General features: G+C 45.4%; 1 protein-coding gene and 1 pseudogene across 6 annotated transcripts in view; one reads left to right on the top strand and one right to left on the bottom strand.

Annotated features, from left to right (window-relative positions):
- Window positions 1-608: 608 nt before the first annotated feature.
- Kdm4a (lysine demethylase 4A) overlaps window positions 609-21,262 on the bottom strand; it is a 66,410-nt gene continuing 45,756 nt past the window's right edge. For all 5 annotated transcript variants that reach the window (XM_023707856.1, XM_023707855.1, XM_023707857.1 and 2 more), the window contains 10 exons: window positions 16,501-16,682; window positions 14,658-14,862; window positions 14,159-14,235; window positions 13,461-13,516; window positions 11,554-11,662; window positions 11,069-11,254; window positions 5,778-5,948; window positions 2,184-2,303; window positions 1,788-1,880; window positions 609-1,659 (listed from right to left, as the gene is read on the bottom strand). In XM_023707856.1, coding sequence (XP_023563624.1) covers window positions 1,519-1,659; window positions 1,788-1,880; window positions 2,184-2,303; window positions 5,778-5,948; window positions 11,069-11,254; window positions 11,554-11,662; window positions 13,461-13,516; window positions 14,159-14,235; window positions 14,658-14,862; window positions 16,501-16,682 — 1,340 coding nt within the window. In that variant the 3' untranslated portion in view covers window positions 609-1,518. The remainder of the gene's footprint in view (window positions 1,660-1,787; window positions 1,881-2,183; window positions 2,304-5,777; window positions 5,949-11,068; window positions 11,255-11,553; window positions 11,663-13,460; window positions 13,517-14,158; window positions 14,236-14,657; window positions 14,863-16,500; window positions 16,683-21,262) is intronic.
- LOC101573856 lies at window positions 6,841-7,987 on the top strand (annotated as a pseudogene). The gene has a single exon (XR_192920.2). The product of XR_192920.2 is annotated as a phosphoglycerate mutase 1-like (transcript).

Raw genomic sequence — 21,262 nt, 5'->3', positions numbered from 1 at the left:
CAATGTGTGTGAAAGACAGAAGCCACCCTAGGCCTCAGTTCAGTAAAGATGTGTCAGATGAGGTGGGAGTGAGATTAAGGATGAGATGACTTAGTGGTTTGTCCATCCCATTACGTTCTGGCCAGCTGTAATGTACAGGAGGCAAAGGGTGCTCCTAGCTAGAAGGGCCCTACTTGGATGGCTCACCACTGACTATTACAGAGGCTGGCAAAAAAGGGCCCCGTCTTTTTGGAACAGATTCTTAGACCCTGCTTCACTAGTTTTTAGAATACATATCCCTGCTTGAGCTGTGACTCTGGATACACCCGAGCCTGACCCTGGGCCACTTGGGCTCCTTGGGGCAGACACAACCAATCTTCTGCTCAATACACTTTATTGCTAAGGACAAGGTGATGCACCAGTTTTCAAAATAATTTGGTTTATAGCGTTCATACGTAACAAAAAAGGGGAAGTATTATAAATCTCATTCTTGTATACATAGGGGGTAAGTGTGACCCCTCCAATCCTGGGCCCAGGCAAACAAATTCATGAGCAAAAACCTGTATAACCCCCTCAGTATTGCCCTTTTCCCAACCCCCACCCTCAAATCAGCCCCCCCCCCCACCAAGGGCATACCTATAATTGCCCTTGGTCTCCAGTGGCCCCAGTTCATCCTAACCCTCCCAGCCCTTGCATGATTGCAATTTTCTGTTCAGATTTACTCCCAGGCTCTGCCTGCTTCCATCATTAAAATCCTCCCATGAGGGTATTTCCCAACCAAACCCTCTAATACTGTGCCACATAAGCTCTGTCCCCAAGAGTGTTGTGAGCACACAGCCATGTTACCCCATGTTTGCCTTCAAAGAAGGGCAAAGAGGTGGCATCCACTCCTTAGCATTTCAATACTGCAGCTTTGCCAGCATTCTCTTGGGGCCATTCCAGGCCTAGACAGATGTCACATCCACCTCCAGCCATCTCCCAGGGGCCTTTACTCAGCTTAGCTGAGAACAAAATTTCACATTTTGTTTGCCTGCATAGGCAAAGAAGAAAGTAAAGGCCAGGGGCTTGCAGGAGCTAGTCCAAACCACGCACGCGCACACTTGCACACACACGCACGCACCACGCACACACACACATAAATACAAAAGGAATTGGGGAAAGTACCAGCACCTCTGCCGAGAGAGTACAGGTGATTGATTGGTAGGAAACTAAGTCCTAGGCCAGGATCAGGGCAACCTGCCCAGCTGGCACAGGTGACCCCTTCTGGCACTTGGGTCAGTGCAGCCACAGCATTCCAGTGCTCAGCTCCTCAGCTGGGAGATCAGCAGCTGCTGCCACATGTCCCAAAATGGCTTGTCTTTTCACTAGGGCAGAATGCAAAGAAGGTGGGGTAAGGAGGCGATGGGGTCAGTGACTTCATTCTTTTTCTTTTTACAACTTCACTTTTAGAGACTTCAGAGTTCCATATGTCTGCTGTGCTGTGGAATACCAGAACGCTCTCGCCACAATGGCCGGGAACCTGCTGGACCGTGGAAGCACCTACTCCATGATGGCCCGGTACAGCGCAGGCTCAATGTAATCTTCCCGGTATCTAGAGTTGATGACTCGCTGCCGTTTCTTTTCTTGCTTAACCTCTTTCTCCGTGAAAATTTCATTGAAGCGCATGTCTGAGGCCACTGACTGCAGGAGAATAGGTAAGCCAATTCATCACTTTATAGCCAACTCTCTCTTAAGGGGAGAAGGTGACATACCCCTGCTGGGTTCCCTCCTGCTCCTGGGAGCCAGTGGCAGACAGAAAACATACTCACCAGTCTAGACTTGACTCTCTTGGGAAGCTCTTCATCCAGCGTATATACGTCATCTCTCTTAACCACAAGCTGTGAGCCATCCTCAAATTCCACCTGCCAATGACACAGAGGCCTTTTGGCTAGGGTACAGTTTTTTGGTTTTTGTTGTTTGTTTGAGTTTCCCTTGTCTATCTACCCTATGAGAATGGTAATTTCCTACAGCCAAAGGAGGACAGTACAGCACTGATGTAAGGACTGCCAGGTCTGAAGCCACACTAGTGAACAATACATGGAACACAGCTAGCTCTAAAAATGCTGTTACCATTCCACAGTAGTTCTCTCCAGAGCAAAGAATTGTTGAGAGGAAGCACTGAATTAATCCAGTACCATATAACCCTAACAAGAACCTTTGACTACCTGGTACATCTGGATGGGGTGGGAAGCCACAAATTTAGCTCCATAGACTTGGCCATCTGTCCATCTGACTTGGACCACTTCTCCTTCAGCAGGAGGACCCAACTGGAGACAGTCATGGCTCTGAAAAAGAAAAAAAAGGACAATGAAAGGAAGTCCACTTGAGCACAATGGTAAGTGACATCTACTCAGCGAAAAATGAGCCACTATAGATTATACTCCTGCTTGGACACTCAAGCAGGCCACTTACTCTGGGATGAAAGATACAATAAAAACCTGCTTGAAAGTTAAAGTCTACCCTATAATCCCTTCATCCTGCTTTTAGGCGACAAAACAAACAGCTGTGATGAATTTAGCATAGGAGGCAGGTGCCAAAAATCAGTAATCGTCACATCCATTCATCTGTTTTCCAGGGCTCTTCCATGAAGAAATGCTACAAGTACACTCAGAATTTAAGAAAAGTGTTTTAAAAATACAAGCAGGGTATGAAAAGAGGCAGGGTTAGTACACAGGTCTTGACACAATACATTTAAACCTTTATTCCTTCTAGAAAAGGCTATTTTAAGATGTATGTTCAACTATATCCCAACTTAACCCTTGGTACAAAGTTATGGTGGCTGAATGAAAGGACAGACATGGGAAAAAATGCCCTAAAAAGTATACATTACAGAAATTGGGCAATGAGTCTGAAAGGTTGTGGATGTTTAACCTCTACAAACACCATACTATGTGAAAAATTGGAAAAGGTTCTGTCCTGTCTTGATATTTCCTGAGGAAAAGAGGTTTTATACTATATTGCTAATTCATTTATAAGCAAGTAATCAAAAACTGAGGTAGAAATTAACATGATCTTGATAAATCATTTAAGTTCACTGCAATTCTGTCCACAAATTTCTGAGCTTTCTGAGACATTTGTAAGAAATGTGTGGTCATGACCCACTTCCTAACATTAAGACCTAGCCCTTCTCATCATGTTGGCATTGGCAATGATGACACAAAATCTGTGAATTACTAGTCATATGCAGAGTCTAGTCAGCAGGATTAAGCTCTACCAGCCATTGTTGCACTCTTTACCATTGTGCATGCAAAATTTAAGGGAGAAAAAAAAAAGGGGACAAATTTCATATAAAAATATTCCTTAATGAAGCAGAAACAATTTTGCTACACATCAAGGCTTGGATGCTTACATAATTCCAGTACTCACGACACTAGGTGCGGTATGGCTGGAGGGTGGCTTCTGTTGCCTAGCACGCACAAGGTCCTGGGTTGGCACCCAGCACTACTAAAGCAAGAAAGAAAACAGGAAGGGAGGAAAAGAAACCCACCTATGTTACTGTGTGAATTGTGAGCTGCACTAGCTGCTGTTTTTCATGGAATTCCAGCATTGTTTTTTGTGTGTGTGGTTTTTGGTTTTGCTTTTGTATTTAGGGAAGGGACTACAGGGTGTTCAAGGTCTCACTACTATATCGGACTCCTAGTGATTCACCTGTTTACAGCCTCCCAAGAGCTGGGATCACAGGCGTGAGCGCCACCACACCCAGTCTCAATTGCCATCTCAGCACGCCCTAGGGACAGGGCTGGCATGACAGGCCCAGGGATCAAACCCCCACCCCCTGCAATTGCTTGTAGGCACTTTAATCCACTGAACTATTTGGCGAATTCCAGCATTATTTGAAGGAGAAAAAAATAACCTGACAAACTGGTTATTGAGATTGTACATTTGGCAGGCATCTTTCTGCAAGTGAATGAGTCTGTCACTGAGGAAAACAAGAGATAATATCTATTGCCAATAAAATTCAAGCTTTCAGACAAAAATTAGAATCTCAGAAAAATGACATTATCACTGTGAGCTTGTTTCCCTGAATTTAGAATTTGAGATGAGTGACACTAATGAGTGTGACTTTTTGATACTTATATAAAATTTAACAATATTTGAAAATCTCCGTAGCACAATAACTTACAAATGATCACTGAATGGTGTTAAAGAATTTTTTATGGGTGAAAGAACCCATCTAAGTGTAAGACAGACCACCACATTTCAATTTAATAGATTATAGGGCCTAAGAGATAGCTCAGTGACATAAGTGTCTGCCTGGCAAGTGCAAAGTCCTGAGTTCAATATCTAGTACATACTTACTTACTAAACAAATACATACATACACATACATACATACAATGAAGGGTAATTTGGTAGATTATAAGAAGTTGATTGACCTGCTATGAGGTTCCACATTGCACCTAACTTAAAAACTATTAGCAGCTTAGCAGAAGCACCACGTCTATGATCCTAGCTACTCAGGAGGCTAAAGCAGGAGGATCAGGAAATTCGGGGCCAGCTGGGGCAACTTGGTGAGGCCTTGTCTCAAAATAAAAACTTGTTGAAAAGGGTTGAGGATGCAGCTCAGTGGTAGAGAACTTACTACCATGTGCAAGGTCCTGGTTTCCATCCCTGGTACCACAAATACATACATAAAAACAATGCGGCTACTTGTTGAGTTGTGGTAGAGTATGAGAGAAGAATTAATTTGGGAGCCTGCAGCAGGAGCAGCGCTGGCAGTTCGAGACCAGCCTGGGCTAGTGGGTTGACCACCAGCCTATACTGCATTGTGAAACCTTATCTCAAATGGCTGCCTTTGACTCATTTTTGTATTAGAAAAGCTATTTTTGTTTAAAATTAATCATACATAACTTATAAAAACAAACTCTGGAATCCTTAGTAACTTTTGTTTTTTTTGAGACAGCCTCAAACTTGCAATCATCCTGCCTCAGTCTCCCTCAAGTAACTTTTAGAAAAGGAAATCCTGGGTCACTGTTCTCTTTTTTAGAAATAATACCCATCCATCTCTAGGAGTTGGTATAAGAAGAAAAAAAGAACATTCTTGACATACAACACTAGCACAGTACTTGGCATACTATGGGAACTTAATAAATCCTAGCTGTACTATCGCTGTGAACACCATTATCTTTATAAAGAACTGAGTCTACCTTGAAATAATCAACATACTTTTAACAGTTAAGTTGTGGTATAAATGGGAACTATCCAGTTTATTCAAGGAAGAAATGACTGACCTCTTCTACCGTGGTGCCTAGTCTAGCATCAGGAGAATCCTGGGCCAAGTCCCAGGCCGTGCCTCTGCTCGCACTGCTGACGAGATGTGCACACCAGGGCAGTGCCCACCAGTCTGGCCCCGAAGGCCTCAACTGTAAATAACCAAGAGCAGACTCTACATCTGCTAAGATAGCATGGTAGAAAGAAGAGCTGTTCAAAAATCATACAATTTCTAAGCAGTGAAACATGTACAATTTGATACTAAAGCCTGGGCTTTTCTACTTACTCCTTAGGTGCCTTCAAGACCAAAATATATGTGTAGTTTAAAGAACTGCAGAACACACTGATTGCCATGAACTTCTAGGGACAGCAGTGTAGTACACAATTTCCCTTGCAAAAAAAGCTATGAATACATCCTTCTGTTTAGGGACAGCTAAAAGACTCACGGGACCTAATAGTAAAGGCAAGTACACCCACAGCCAGTCTGCCAGTTACACCTACAAATTCCTCAGTCCCAAATTGCCAGAGAAGTGGCTTGCAGACATTACCACTATGTCCTCAGGATACAGATTGTCGCTGAAGGAGCCATCATCAAAGTTGACTTCATAAAAGGTCTCGGTGGTGAGCCTAACCACTTCACACTGGTAGAAGCGCCCATTCTTATGCTTGCTGATAACCTTCTGGCCGGCAGTGATACTCTGCAAGGCCCCCTTGGCACGCTGAAAGAAACAGAGGCTTGGCTTAGTCACACAATGCGCTCACTGGGTCTGGCAAACAAAAACCACTGGGCTTCTTTAGCCAAAGAAGATAAGTGTAAGAATAAAAAGTTAACAAGGAAAAGAGACAGGAGCTCATTTATTTTTTTCCACATGCCCATGTCCCAGGCAGTGCCATAGCTTCCTACATAAATTTAGCTCCCCCTGAGCTCCTAGCCCAGAACTAGTCCTTCTCCACAAACATAAGTCTTGTGACTTCTCTAGAGCCAACCAAATAGTCCCTACTGATGAACATCATCAGAGTAGATTCAGGTAGCCAGAGGCGCTAGGCATCGCTGCACACTGAGCACTGGCCCTACCCTCAGGGTGAAGCCAAGAAGACAAGTCTGATGGATGTCCTCAGCCATATGCAACCACCTTCTCCCCATTACAAGGCACCTGCATTATCTCTGGTGCCCTCGCTTCAGCTTACTGGGGTTGAACTCCTCCCTTAAACATATGGCATCAGAAACCACATGGCAGGTTCATGGCCACCTACTCCCAACAACCTGTCCCAGTATTCTACTCCAGCCAAGCCAGCACCTCACCATGTTCAACATACATGCCATGTCAGCTCCCAGCCCAGGCCCTTTGCACTGCTGTTCCTTCTACCTGAGACGCCGCTTCCTACTGTTTGTACCCTGGTTTCCTGACATCCCAGCATTCATCACTGACAACTCAACTTACTATCCACTCCTCTACCCCCTTTATCCACCAAGCTTCTGTCTGATACAGTATGTGGTAGGTTCCTATGTATCTTTCAGCTACAGCATACACACCTCACAGACACTATATAAGGGCAAGGACTTTCTTATAAATTCCTAGCATCTAGCACTGGTTAGTACCTAACAGATGCTTAAAAAATATTTGACTAGCACAGGCACAGCCGGGTGCAGGCGGGCAGAGCACCACCAGAATCTCAGCCTGCTCCAGCCTCGCTGCTCCGCTTCTCTCTCCTGTCGCCATGGCCGCCTATAAGCTGCTGCTCATCCCGCACAGCGAGAGCACCTGGAACCTGGAGAACTGCTTTAGCGGCTGGTATGATGCCAACTTAAGCCTAGTGGGCCACGAAGAGGTGAAGCACGGCGGGCAGGCGCTGCGAGATGCTGGCTACGAATTTGATATCTGCTTCACCTCAGTGCAGAAAAGAGCAATCCAGACCCTCTGGACAGTACTGAATGCCACTGACCAGATGTGGCTGCCGGTGGTGAGAACTTGGTCTCTCAATGAGCAGCATTATGGGGGCCTGACTGGCCTTAATAAAGCAGAGACGGCTGCCAAGCACGGTGAGACCCATGTGAAGATCTGGCGGCGCTCCTATGATGTCCCACCACCCCTGATGGAGCCTGACCCATCACTTCTACAGCAACATCAGCAAGGATCGTAGATATGCAGACCTCACTGAAGATCAGCTGCCTTGCTGTGAGAGTCTGAAAGACACTATTGCCAGAGCTCTGCCCTTCTGGAATGAAGAAATTGTTCCCCAGATGAAAGAGGGGAAAAGGGTGTTGACTGCAGCCCACAGCAACAGCCTCCGGGGTATAGTCAAGCATCTGGAAGGTCTCTCTGTAGAAGCCATCATGGAGCTAAACCTACCAATTGGTATTTCTGTTGTCTATGAGTTGGCTAAGAACTTAAAGTCCATCAAGCCCATGCAGTTCCTCAGAGATGAAGAGACCGTGTGCAAAGCCATGGAAGCTGTGGCTTCCCAGGGCAAGGCCAAGAAGTGAAGACCACCAGCAGCCTGCGCCCCATCCACCCACCCTCCACACCTCTCCCCCGCCTGTCACACTGATCACACCTGTAGGATCCTGTGTTGTAGCTGTGGATGGGGACCAGTGGCTCCCATTTCCCTTTTAGCATTTTGGCTCCTGCACCCATTCCCTTGATAGAATCTAGTCAGAACAGGACCTCTAGGACACAAGCTCTAGTTCTCAGTCCAAGCCCAGGGAAGGCTCCTCTTATCCAGGAGAGTTGAGAGCTAGTAGCTGTCTAGTGCTTCTGCCTTGTTTACTAAGGACCTGCTTGAGTATGGGAAAGGGATAACCATGCCAAGGCATGACCAGTAAGGAGCGGCCTGAGCACGCTGCTCCCTAGAGCCAGCCCTGCGCTCTTCTGTAGTCCAGTCAGTCAGCGAGCTCTTGACATTCCAGTGAGAGATGAATGTAACCTGCATGGTGATCGATATGCAGTTTCTTCCCTCACCCTAGAGGCTGGCTCCAGAAGGTTGGGGTTAATCCTGAATTAAGTCTATGTGTTCAATTTTTCTACAAAAGAAAAATTATATAAACACCCTTCTGGGGCTTCTAGTGGTGGTTGGATAATTCCACATGTGGTTACCAGAAAATAAGCCATTCCTCACACCAGTACAGGATGAGCTCTGGCCTCTGTGGGGTAGGAGTACATCCTGCTGTGTAGCTTAGGATCCCTCTGCCTTGTTTTGGTGGCAGTGATAACGCCTCCTGACCATGTCTAAGTGCGTCTCACAATGTCTGATTTCTGAATCATGTTCCAGCTGGCGTGACCCTGCCACATGGGCCAGCACTCATTGGAACATAACCGTAAGTCTTTTTCCAGATCAGTTTAATAAAGGAGTGATGTGCAATTTAAAAAAAAAAAAAAAAAATACTTAAACAATACATCAGTCCAAGAAATATTTAGCAGTACCCCAGTTTTCCCTCAGCATCAACAGTCTACAGCTATCAAAGCAAGCCAAATACTGATGATAACCATAAAACAGCAACCCTATTCTATGATCAAACTCCCAATTTATCTGCCAGAGCTAGGAATTAATCATAACTTAGACCTTTATTTCTTCTAAGTTGTGTTTTCCCATTGAGAATTCTCTGATGACCACCTCTCACAATCATAAAACGCCTTCATGAATACGGAAAATCCAGACAACTAAAGAGGACTTTTCTATGCTCTCAACAGCAGAGTGCAAAACTCCTTTTGCTGGACTGGATCTCTGCTATGTTCTTCCTTGATTATCATACTCCCCACACCAGGAAAATGTCATGCATTAGCTTGTACCTCCCTGCTGGAGCCTTTCCTACTTAGCACAGCTAACCTGTCTGTACCCCTGGGGCTCCCTACTCTAGGGTATTCAGGAAGCAAAATACCTCAAAGATTTGCCTAAGTGTTCCCATTTCAAAACTTCCTCCCTTCTAGGCTAAATTAAATGATTTGGCTGCCTCAAATTCTGGTTTCCAAATCATCTCCAAAGCCACCACCAGTCACCATTTAAAAATTTAGCTCAGCCGGGCATGGTGGCCCATGCCTGTAATCCCAACTCTCTTGGAAGCTAATAAAGAAGGCTCTCAAGTTCTAACACAGCTAGGCAACTTAGCAAGAATTTCTCACAAAAAAAAAAAGGGGGATGGGGATGTTGTACAAAGACCCTGGGTTCAATACCCAGTACCTCAGTACCACCACCAAAAAAAAGGAAATATAAAAGGTTGGGGGCCAGGGAGATAGCTCAGTAGAATAATTCAATCCCCGGTTCCGCCAAATAAATAAATAAATGAATGAATATATGCGGCAAGGAATTTTTTTTTTTTTATTTTATTCAGTACAGCGTCTTACTACACAGATTGGACTCATAATGATCCTCCTGTTTTCAGCCTCCCAAGCACTGGGATTGCAGGTGCACACCACCATGCCCAGTTTCAGTTGCTGTCTCAGCACACCCTGGGTATGGGTCCAGCACAGCAGGCCGGGGATCGAACCCACAGCCCCTGCATCTGCTTAAGCAGGCACTTTAATCTGCTGAGCTATCTGGCCAGCCCCATAACTAGGAAATTTCTTAAGAGGAAATGTAAGCTGGATATGGTAGCACACACATGTAATCACAGCACTTGAAAAGCTGAGGTCGGATTGCTACGACCTCAAAGCCAGCCTGGCCTATGTAGTGAGTTCGAGGCCAGCCAGAACTACATAGTAAAACCCTGTCTCAAAAAATATATATAGTTCAAGCCAGATGTGGCATCACATACCTATATAATCCTCAAAAGGCTGGGGCAGGAATGTCCAACCTGGACACCTTAGTCAGATTCTGTGTCAAAATAAAATTTTAAAAAGGACTAGGGAATACAGCTCAGTGGAAGGGCATTTGCTTGGCAGACTCAAGGTCCTGGTTATCCCTGGTGCCACATGAGTGTACACACACACAAGCTTCAAAATCTTAGCGTTCAAACAGGTCTCGTCCAATGTAAGAGAGATCACGCTCAGAAGTGTGGCAGTGCAGGACCTTCATCATCCAGTGCTGCTCTTCTCTCAGTTATTACCCCCTGCTTTGATTCCAGAACCAGTCTTTTATGTTCATTTTTTCAAACTTTGATCCTCTGCTTCTGAAGCCCTGAATATTTTCCTGCTTGCAATTTCTTCTTACTGTCAGCAGCCACTTCAAATGCCAGCTTCTACCAAGATTCTCCTAACTCCACTAGCTCATTTTCTGTATATCTCTCTGTACTTCACCATTCAGAGAACTACAAAAACTTCTAATGAGTATCTGTTTAATGGTGAACTGTCAGTTCTCTCCAGCAGTTCTCAACATTTAAAAAGCTTCTGTTATATCCCTGACACTACATGAAATAAACAGGACATCTAAGGTAGTAAGATATGGCTCCTCAGCCAGACACGGTGGTACACACCTGTAATCTCAGCAATCTGAGAGGCTGAGGCAAAAAGATCACAAGTTTGAAGCCAGCCTGGGCAACTTAGCAAGACCCTGTGTTAAAATAAAAAATAGAGTGGGAGATAGTTCAGTGTGAAAGCCCCAGATTCAATCTCAAGTGCTACCAAAAAGGACATGGGCCCTCACCTCAAGGAGTTTATCCTCATGGACAGGCAAGCCAAAAAAGATGATCCAAGTGAAATCAACCAGAAGCAGTTTGGTGCCATAGATTATGAAATCTGAAGCAGGGAGTAGGGGCAGTCAGGGTCCTATCTTAATGATTTACTCGTTAGCATCTCCACCAAGCACAATGCTTGAGGAAATAATGTGCTGGAATATAAATGGACAACATTTGGAGAAAGGATTCTTCAGTTTGTCAAGAGGATTCCAGAATGGCAGCCTCCCTTACCTCCAAACTGGGAATCCTATGCCGGAAGCAGGTAATGAAGACAACAAAAGGCCAGTCATCTGGCTGCATCATCACCCCGGCAGCCTGGGCACAGCTCACGTGGAAGGCAGTTGGGCAGCGACCGTGAGAACACTGCACACAACAGCCAGCATTTCTTTTCCTTCGTTTCTTACAGAAGACACATTTCTGAACACAGGAAAAGAGCCAATGAATGATTCCAGGAAAGACAGTCCTGCTGCTTTTATTGATCCACCCCCAAAATGTACAGAGCCAAGTAAGAGTCACCCTTCCCCCAAAACAAGAGAGTATGCAGCCCATTCTAGTACCACATCTGCTCATGGTTCTCCTTGGTAAGTAATGTGATCACAGGATGAGAACCAGAAACTGAACAAAACTAGGGCCCAGCACATACACTGTCCTCTACACAAGAGACCTGTAAATAGGATAATTAGATAGAGTCCACGACCCCAGCTCTTCTTCCTTACCAGTTTGAAGCGGGGCAAGGGGATTTTGCTCACATCCACTGGACTTCTCTCTGCAATGTTGACAAACCTTGCTTCCAGAATTGCCACAGCACATGAAACGTGGACCCACCTGCCAAAAGGTGGAATGAATAAAGACCTCAGTCATCTCTGGGCCCAATGGCCTATGGCCTCCTTTCTAGTACAGGCCTCCGACAATGCTTCCATCCTCACCCATGATGGCCACTGAATTCCTCCACCAAATTGCTAAGACCCAGGAAGGTGAGAAGCAGAAACATAAGCACACCACACTGCCCTAGGTTTCCTGCATTATCCTCTCAAATCTGTGGCAAAATAAGTCAGACCACAACTTGAATGCAGTAGTTTTCAGAGATTACAATAAATTGAAGGGGGGGGGGGCTACCCCTTAGCCCAGTTCTTTAGGTGGCTGCTTCAACAAAGCAGTCAGGCTCAGATTGCTGTGGTTCAATCCCCACAACTCAAGCCAGCCAAACCTGCCCTGAAGGCATTCGGAGCAAAAAAAAAAACAAAAACAAAAACAAAAAAACAACAACAAAAAAACCAAAGAAACAAAAAAACAATAAACTGGAGACTGCAATAGGACCCAGGTACTTCTGGAAAATAGCTCCAGCATACCCCAAGCCTGACAGAATCATGGTGCCCCTTAGGTCTCTGCTCACACCTCTTCTCCAGGCTGAAACAATCTCCTTTTTATTCCCTTTATCCAAGGTACATTCTGACCCAAACCCTACTTTCTCTGAGAGTTGCCCAGTGGACAGCTGTAGACGATTAAAGCAAGTTCTGGGCATTCTGAGATGACAGGCACTAAGATAAGAAAAACTAAGCTGGTGATAGGTCTTAGTCTTAGGCTACGTTAAGCTCTTAATATCAGAGGCGAGGGGTGTAGCTCAGTGCTAGAACATGTACCTAGCATGTACAAAGGCCCTGGATAAAATCCCCAGGCCTGCAAAAAAAGAAAAGTCAGGACACACAAAGACCTACAACAGATAACGCTGAGGCTACATGGAAGCAGTCAGCAGTACAGATGGGACTGTCATGTCCCATGTGGCCCTAGAGGACAGAACAGGAATTAAGAGACAATGGTGAGGGGCTCAAGCAAACACATTCTTGCTTCCAAGAAGGAAAAATGTTACTAGCCCTTATTCTGCAACTGAGAGGAACACAATGTCTTCAAGTAATGGCAGCCAGTGCCTTCAGATGAGCAGAAGTGACAGCAGGAGAGCCATCTATCAGACACACCAGGCATGAGGCAGGACACTCACTGCCGGCTGCTGTGGCCTGTGTGCACAACCCTCTAGAGAACCACACCATGCAGGGGAAGAACCTCAGCACCTTACGTTTCTGCCTCAGTAGTATGTAAACTAGGATGTATAGAACGAAGATGTAGCCCTGTAAAAGTGAGCTACCTGGTGGCTGAGAAGCCCAGAATTGTTTAGATTTAACATAGGTGACCTGGCTAATCTTTCAGTGTTCCATTTTCCTCCTGGAGGACTCACATTATCTCTCAACAGTAGGTCTGGACCAGAAAGCTGGTTCTGAAGTAAGTCCTCACTGGCCTGTATGTATTGCCACCTATGCACACTAACCCTGGCTGTGACAAAGTGAACGTCCACACTTCTAGGACACAAAGCTTTGCTCCACCTTCATGAGTCTCCATACCTTCCCCGAGTCCATCCTCAGCTCCTCCCGAGAGGTGGTTACTAAAGGATGTAACACTGGAAAGAATCAAGACTGTCTGGCTCCCCTGTAACCCACTGTTACAAGTCTCAAAACACAGTTCACCCCCAAACCCTTACAGGTGCCCAGGAAAAGAGCCATGGCCCCACAGTGCCACTGTGCTCTGCATCAGAACTAAGCAGGGTGTTACAAGAAATGGATCCAAAACTCACCTGTCATCATTTGCCCTCTGCAGGGCCCCTCCTCGTAAGGAGCATAAACAACAGTCCTGCCCATGAGAAAGAAGGAGAAAAGCAGTTAGTACCAAGTCATTAACACCCAGTCTACTCTCCTTCCACTTCCTGTGGACAGCGCTGACCTCAACCTAAGAAAGCAGCACAATGGCCAGCTGAGCTTCCAGACGAAACCCCTAGCAGAGACTCCGCTATAGGGTACAGACGCCACTAGGGCCAAAGTTCATCAAGCATCTGCTTAACAGAATACTCTTTGCTATTACTGTTCCTATCAGCAGTAGGCAAAGCTGCAAAAGCTGTGCAAACTGGAAGCTTTATGGAACTCTGGCTGTTTCCTAGGCAGGTTACTGCCAGGCTCTGGGGGTGAAGATCAAGAGATATGTGGAAAATCAACAATGTGAGCTCAATACTGAGGCTCCAAGCCCACGGCTAACTCTTAAATGGGATAAAAGACAATCAACCTAGTCTTGACTCATTGGAGCAAACACAGCTTCCAGGTCTACTCATCCCCTGCTGCAAATGGGCAAGAACTACTCTCACTGACCTTAGACTCTCACATTACTCACCGACATCAACAGTACTGGGCCCGATGTAGACTACTGTGGACACTAAGTCCAGCCTAAAACAGCCTGACCCTTCTAAGTCTCATGAAGAAGATAGAGCGTGGGAGTACTTACTTCCTCTAGGGCATTGGCTGAACACCGAGAACACATCCAGTCTTCAGAAGCCTTTGCAGGGGGGACCCCATAGCAACCTAATAGGAACCCCAAGAGCAGCAAATTAAAACCAGACGTCAGAGCAAGAAGTAGCTATGCAATTCTTTCCTCCTCAAAACCAAACCTTACCAAAACCCCTGAATTCTAGGTCAGAATCCCTGCAGCTCAATCATACAATATGGGACGAGGTCTCAAAAAAGATAGCAACTGCAGGTTTGCTAGTAAGTGTAACACCTAATAAGTAGTAGAGTCTAATCTATTCTGAATTCTCTGACATGAAGAGGTCAACAGAAAAGCTGATTGGCACAACTACACATGCTTGGAGTCTCCTCAGTCAACAACAACTCCCCATGAACTTTAAGCAGCTTTGCACTTGGGGAAAGGAAAGACTGCCAGGGAGCAGGGACTTTCAGTGAGCAGGCTCTGTTCCTGAAGTAAGAAAAAGGCAACAAGCACTCACTGGCATGAACCCGGACACTACATTTCTTGCAGGAAACTAGGATGCTGGTACCATCCTCCTCAAGATAAGGAGTAGACAGGTTTATGTCCGTGCTGCAGCCAGTTGAGGTGAAACACATTTCTGGAATCAATGGCTTGGTCCTCTGCTGCTGGGAGACTAATTCTGAAGCATTTCCACAGTTCTGACTAAGGCCTCCAAATTCGACCTAAGGGAAGAGAAAAAGTACACACCAGTGAGCCTATGCCTGTGCTCTTAGCTTTCCACCTGCTCCATCAGCATAAAACACAGTCTCTTATTCATATGACTATGGCTAAAGCTCCCGGGTGTATAGCCATTATCCCAAAGCTACTAATTGAAGTTACCTCTAATGACTCAAATTCAATTTCTCACAGCAGCATCAAACAAAGGCCCCTAGGGGACAACTGAGAAGAGGGAGCGAGGTAGGACACAACTGGGATTTCAGTCTTCCTATGCCATACAATAATAAAATACCGAGATGGTAGCAGTGGAACAGCCACTGCAGGTTGTGCTATACCACATGGCGGCCCCCTTCAGGGACAGCACCCAGAACAGGTGCACCTAATGGGCCAACACTGATTGCCTCCGATGCTCTGTGTCAGCAAGTTACCAGAACTGCAGCACTGTCTCTTCTGGCTGGAGACCCACCTGTGATTCCTGGCTCAGGGGGCCTTCCAGGCAACATCTTACCCACATGCCCCTTGGCAAATGATACTACAAATATCTGGCTTTACCACTGGATGGCAACATTATTCCCATTCCAAAGACGGACCAGAAATATGTTAACCTCTACGTCTATGCCATCCATAAAACTCTATAAATAACACACGCCAACTGATTATGCTACCAGAGCTCCAGCCATTCATGAAACTCTGAAGCCCACTTAAGCTATTAGGAGTAACAACCAGGCCAAACAATTCCCTCGTGGAAAATGGCACATACAGTTCTTGTGGTTTTTTTGTCCTATCAATGGAAAGAATTTGTGAGTAACTAACCCAAAAAGTGGGGCTGGGGATAAGTGGCTGCTTGGCAAGCACAAGGTCCAGAGTTTGAGCACCAGTATTGGGGGAAAAAAAAAAAAAAAAAAAAAATCCACAAAGTGTACTGGTCTGAGGTTTCATCCTTCAGCAAGTATGAAACTGGAGCCCTGCCAGGCTCAGAGCAGCCATGCCACTGTAACTTCCAGAGAATTGCTTACTTACTATTTCCAACACCCAGCAGAGCCTGTACTGGTCACCTGCCACCTGTCTGCCTGGCCTCCTAGAGCTACACAAAGGGATACATGATGGTGAAGCCCTCAGTGTCCCAGCACAGGAAGGGCACTAAAGAGTTCAGCAACTGTGTTTCCCCACCCCTCTCCCCTAGCTGGTCCTCTACTTCCACTCTACGCTAGCTCTTTCTGGCCTTCAGCAACATCCACATTGGGGACAATGGGAAAAGGCAAAAAATGACCATATGACAGGATCTGGCTTATCACCCAGCCTGTCAGAGTATGCTAAAGTAACTACAATCCTACACCCTGACTGGTCAGTCCTACCCTGCCTGGCAGGAATAGCACCAGACTAGGATGCTAACAAAAAACAGTGCTCTGCAAACAGCACTGTGACCACCACACATGCAAAAAAAAGCCTGGACCACATGGTCTCCACACCATTTACGTGCACATCCACAATACAAGTTTATCTGCCTAGAGAAGCCTGAGCAACTGAGACAGGGCAGAGTACACCAGAGAAAAAGACAACCAGTGACAAGCTGCATACCCACAATAAAATCTAGCACCCTACGATGGCTGGTCCTGGGTCGGGACAGGACAAAACCAGCCTACCTGATGATAGGTCTGGAAGATCATACAGACTGCACAGTGAGGGGCCTGCTGGGCCATGCTCTCATTAAACTCCTTTTCAGCCTCAAAGTTCGGGGGCCGGTTCTGCCACAGCTGGCTCAGGGGCTTGGCCCAGGCCTCTGTTTCCTCAGCCTCCTCCTCAGGGGTCAATTGCTCAGAGGTCTCTAGGGGAAAAAACAAGAATATAGGTGAGTATCAAGCACGCACACGTGTGGCTGCCTTGAGAGCAGGAGCACTCAGCAGGGGATTCTGGTCCAAAACAATTCCTAGGAGCAATAAAGGCAACAGGTAGAAGTGACCGTGGACAGACTCCTTCATTACTGTCATACTGTCGTGAGCAGTCCTGCCTTGCTCCTCTCTCTGTGGAGACTGGACTCATGGTCTGTACTCTTCCTCTTGCCCAGGAACTCAGCCAGCTCTTCTCCCCATGTAGCTGCCACATCCAACCCTCTGCCTTCTCTCCTAAGTCAGCAGAATGAAGCACTATCTTGCCAGAATCCTTATTTTCTACCTTCAAAACATCAGCATGCAGCTGAGCATGGCGGCCCACACTTATAATTCCAGTACTCAGGAAGCTGAGACAGGAGGATTGCTAGGAGTTCAAAGCCAGCTTGACAAACAAAGTGAAATTGAGGCCACCCTGAACCGCATAGCAAAATGCCGACAAAAAGTCAACATGATAAGACCTTTCCCTTTTACAGGTTTTCCTCAGTTGCACTGAAGGAAACAGAAAAAAAAACAAAAAACAGGTAATTAGCAAAGCTTAAAAGTTATTAAAACTAAGGGCTGGCCAGATAGCTCGGCAGACTAAAATGCCTGCTTAGGCAGAGCACAGTGGTCGGGGGTTCGATCCCTGGTGTGCTGTGTTGGCCACACTCCCAGAGTGTGCTGAGATGATTGAGACTGGTGTGGTGGCACACACCTGTAATCCCAGTGCTTGCGAGGCTGGAATCAGGAGGACCATTACGAGTCTGGTCTGTGTAGTGAGACCCTATAGACCCTACACTAAAATACATTAAAAAGAAGACAGTTGTTAAACAAGGGTCTTCTGACAGGACTTTTCAAGACCTCCCTCGGGAAAGGCCAGTAGGGTACCTGCGTCTCTCCAGCAAGGTTCCTCAATCTCTGTAGAGGAGGGTGGAGTCTAATGGCTACAATGAATCCTTGTTTCCCGCCATAAAATGTAATGTGGATGCTGTCCAGGGGCCAAATCCACCCCACTCAGGGTACTTTTTTTTTTTTTGGCGGAACTAGGGATTGAATTTAGGCCCTTGTGCTTGCCAGGCAAACACTTATTTTACTTATTTTATCTCCCCAGCCCAGGGTACATTTTTAAACAGTTGGGGAAATGAGAAAAAAAAATGATGGTCTTAGAAACCAATTAAGGACAAACATTAACTCACTAGCCCTTCACAGACCCTTGGTCCCCACGAGAGACACAGCCCTGGACTTCACCAGCCCAGAGGTGACATACTCAGGAGATCTCACCAGGAACTGGGGGAGAAAAGAACTGCTGAGTGGAAAACAACAAAACTGGTGCACAAAGTAAGATGTGAAGTGAAAAAGGCCCACAGCCTACCAACGAGCAGCACACTCATGGTCAAGGAGCAAGACACCCAGAGCAACTGTGGAAGTCCACAGTGAGTGAGGGATCTTTGGTACAAGCAGAAACAAGTAGCAAGATAAAACTGGTATTTCAGGAAGCTGAGGCAAGAGGACTGCTGCTGCAAGTTCAAGGCCAGCTTGGACTGCACAGTGAGACTTTGTCTCAAAAGACCAAAAAACAAAATAAAAGAAATCTGATGTTACTTACAGTGCTTCTCTAGATATTCCTATGTGCAGGCTATGTGTCTGTTAGTGTTAGAACCCACAGTTGCCACACAATTCCTTGTCAGATGTGGCCAAAGCATGTGGTACAGGACAGAAAACTGGCTCTGACCACCCCATCACAAGGCATCTCAAGGGGTCGCTGCTTGTGGGACTGCACAGGCACAAGCAGTCCCCTGCCAAAACCCCTCCAAGTGATCTCATTTCTTCCCAGACAAAAGCACTTTCCAAGCAGCCCCTGAGGACTCTATGAAACAGCCCAAGTGGACATATTTGACTAAGTGCACATACTTGCTCATTTCTTCCAACTCTAGCTCAGCACAGACAAACCATTTTTTACCCTGCCTGCACAGTCATGTTTAATATAAAGCAATGTGGCAGCTGCCATTGTGTGTGGCCTCGGTCAAAGCCACTGTAGCATAAGGAGGCCAGTGCAGACCAGTAAAATCAATCCCATAAAGCTCCATTATTCAGATCTAGTCAGGAGCCACAGTGCCCAAAACCCAAGCTTATATGTTTCATTACCCTGGGCCACGCAAGAGTCACTGAGCTAGGATGGAAGAAACAGAAACAAACAGGCTCATAATCACAACTAAAAACACTGACATATGTTCTAGTTACAAAGTCAAAAGTGGACAAAATCATTCCATGTATGAATACTGGATGATGAAGCAAAATGCACCCTGCATCAGGTTCTGTGTGTAGAACCTCACAGAGCCATGCATGTAAGCCCTGTGCATCTCAGTACAACTACTACGCCTCAAGTTCTCCATTTAAAGAAGGGAGGAGTGCACTACACTGAAAACCCTAAAGAAACCTAACTTCAAAACACAATATTTGATGCTAGCTCAGCTGTAATCCCAGTACTTAAGAGGCTGAGGCAAGAGAATTGCTGTGAGTTTGAGGGCAGCCTGGCCTGGGCTACAAAGTTGAGTTTAAGGCCAATCTGAACTACACAGAGGTCTTGTCTCAAAAAGCCAAGAAAAAGGGCAATCTACTCCAGATCCCTCTTGTTTCTTAGCAACTACTCCTATTCCTTTTTCCAATAAATTTTTCTAATCTTAAAAAAACCCAAAATTACAGGGCCAGCCAGAAAGCTCAGCAGACAAAAGAAGCACAGCGGCCAGATTTCAATCCTGGGCATGCTGTGCCAGCCCCACCCTCGGGGCGCACTGAGACAGTGCTTAAGACTAGACATGGTGGCACACACCTACGATCTCAGTGCCTGGGAGGCTGAAAACAGGAGAATCACTATGACTCAGATCTGTGTAATGAGACCTGGTAGATCCTGTACTAAATATATATGTATATACTTGAATTTTACAAAAGGTTTATTTTTTTAAAAAAAAAATTTTATTAATTTTTTTTGTTTGTTTTATTTTGGTTTTTGTAGTACCAGGGATAGAACTCGAGACCTTACGATTTCCCAGCAGGAGATTATGCCACTGAGCTATCTCTCCAACCCTTTATTACTTTTATTGAGAAACAAATAGCAATGAGACAGCTTCAAAACAGGTTAATAGGGCCAGGGAGATGGTTCAGTAGAATAAACGCTTGCCTGGCAAGTGCAAGGGCCTGAGTACAATCCCCGGTTCCACAAAAAAAAAAAAAAAAAAAAAAAAAAAAACAGGTTAGTAGGACAGTTACAATAATTAACACATTGCATATTGTCTTTGTAGTAGTTATTCATAGTATAAGATGCAGACACGATATCCTGTCCAAACACTATTAGTACAAATCATTCTTCTCATTGAATTAAAAGAAAATAGCAAGACATTTGCTATTAATGCCTTCTCATTAATAGCAAATGTCTTGCTATTTAAGACATATATATATATATATATATATATGAAGAAAATAGCAAGACATTTGCTATTAATGCCTTCTCATTAATAGCAAATGTCTTGCTATTTAAGACATATATATATATTACTAACTGTATATATATATGAGCAACTGCTTCTTAGGTGTGATAACTACATCCTATTTACTTGAGTGGCAGCCCTCCTTGGGAGGTTAGTACTGGTGTATTAAAGTGAGGTAAGCTGATAACTACAGCTAACTTCCTTATTCTAATTCAGGCTGGCCTTAACTGTGTTGCCAGGGCTGGCCTCAAACTCATGGCAATCCTCCTGGCTCATCCTCCCAAAGGCTGCGATTACAGGCATGTGCCACGACACCCAGCTACGCTCACTTTCAAGGGATGCAGTATATGAAGGCAGTATTGAAAGCAAGCAGAAAGCAAGGCAGATTTCTGGTGACAGTGTTCAGGTAATTGCTAAATACATGCAGACAGCAAGCAATGTCTCAGCCCTTCAACCTGTCAGGTTTGAACACTGCTTAATCACTGGTTGGAGGAAGTTATAGTCTCAATCACATCCTTTTATTTATTTTTGGGTTTTGCTCATTTTATTGCTTGCTATTTAAGACAAGAGTTTCACTTTGTAGTTCAGGCTGACCTTAATTCCTTCCTGTCTCAGCCTCTTGGGTGCTAGAATTATAGGCATGTGCCATCATGCCTAACTCAAATACATTACTTTAAAAAGACACATATGGGGGCTGGCGAGATGGCTCAGTGGTCTAAAGCACCTACTTGGAACAAGCTTAGCAAACCACAGGGACCACGGTTCAATCCCCCAGCACCACATGCCAGCCAGCCTCGCCCCCTGGTGGGCTGAGCTGGCCACACATGCGCACACACACACAATAAATAAATAAATGTTTAAAAAAATAAATAAATAAAATGTAAATTGTACGTAAACATGAAATATATATAAAAAAAAAAAGACACATATGGACATAATTTACTATGTCTAGAAAAGCCAGGAAGATAAGGACCAGGGAGCAGGGAGACAGCTCAACAGCTTAAGTGCCTGCCCAGCAAGTGCAAGGTCCCAAGTTCAATCCAATCCCCAGT

The sequence above is a fragment of the Octodon degus genome, unplaced genomic scaffold (assembly GCF_000260255.1).
Source record: "Octodon degus isolate 3935 unplaced genomic scaffold, OctDeg1.0 scaffold00315, whole genome shotgun sequence".
NCBI classification, from domain to species: Eukaryota; Metazoa; Chordata; class Mammalia; order Rodentia; family Octodontidae; genus Octodon; species Octodon degus.
Note: the sequence above shows the minus strand (reverse complement) of the source record. Positions and strands in the feature narration are given on the sequence as shown.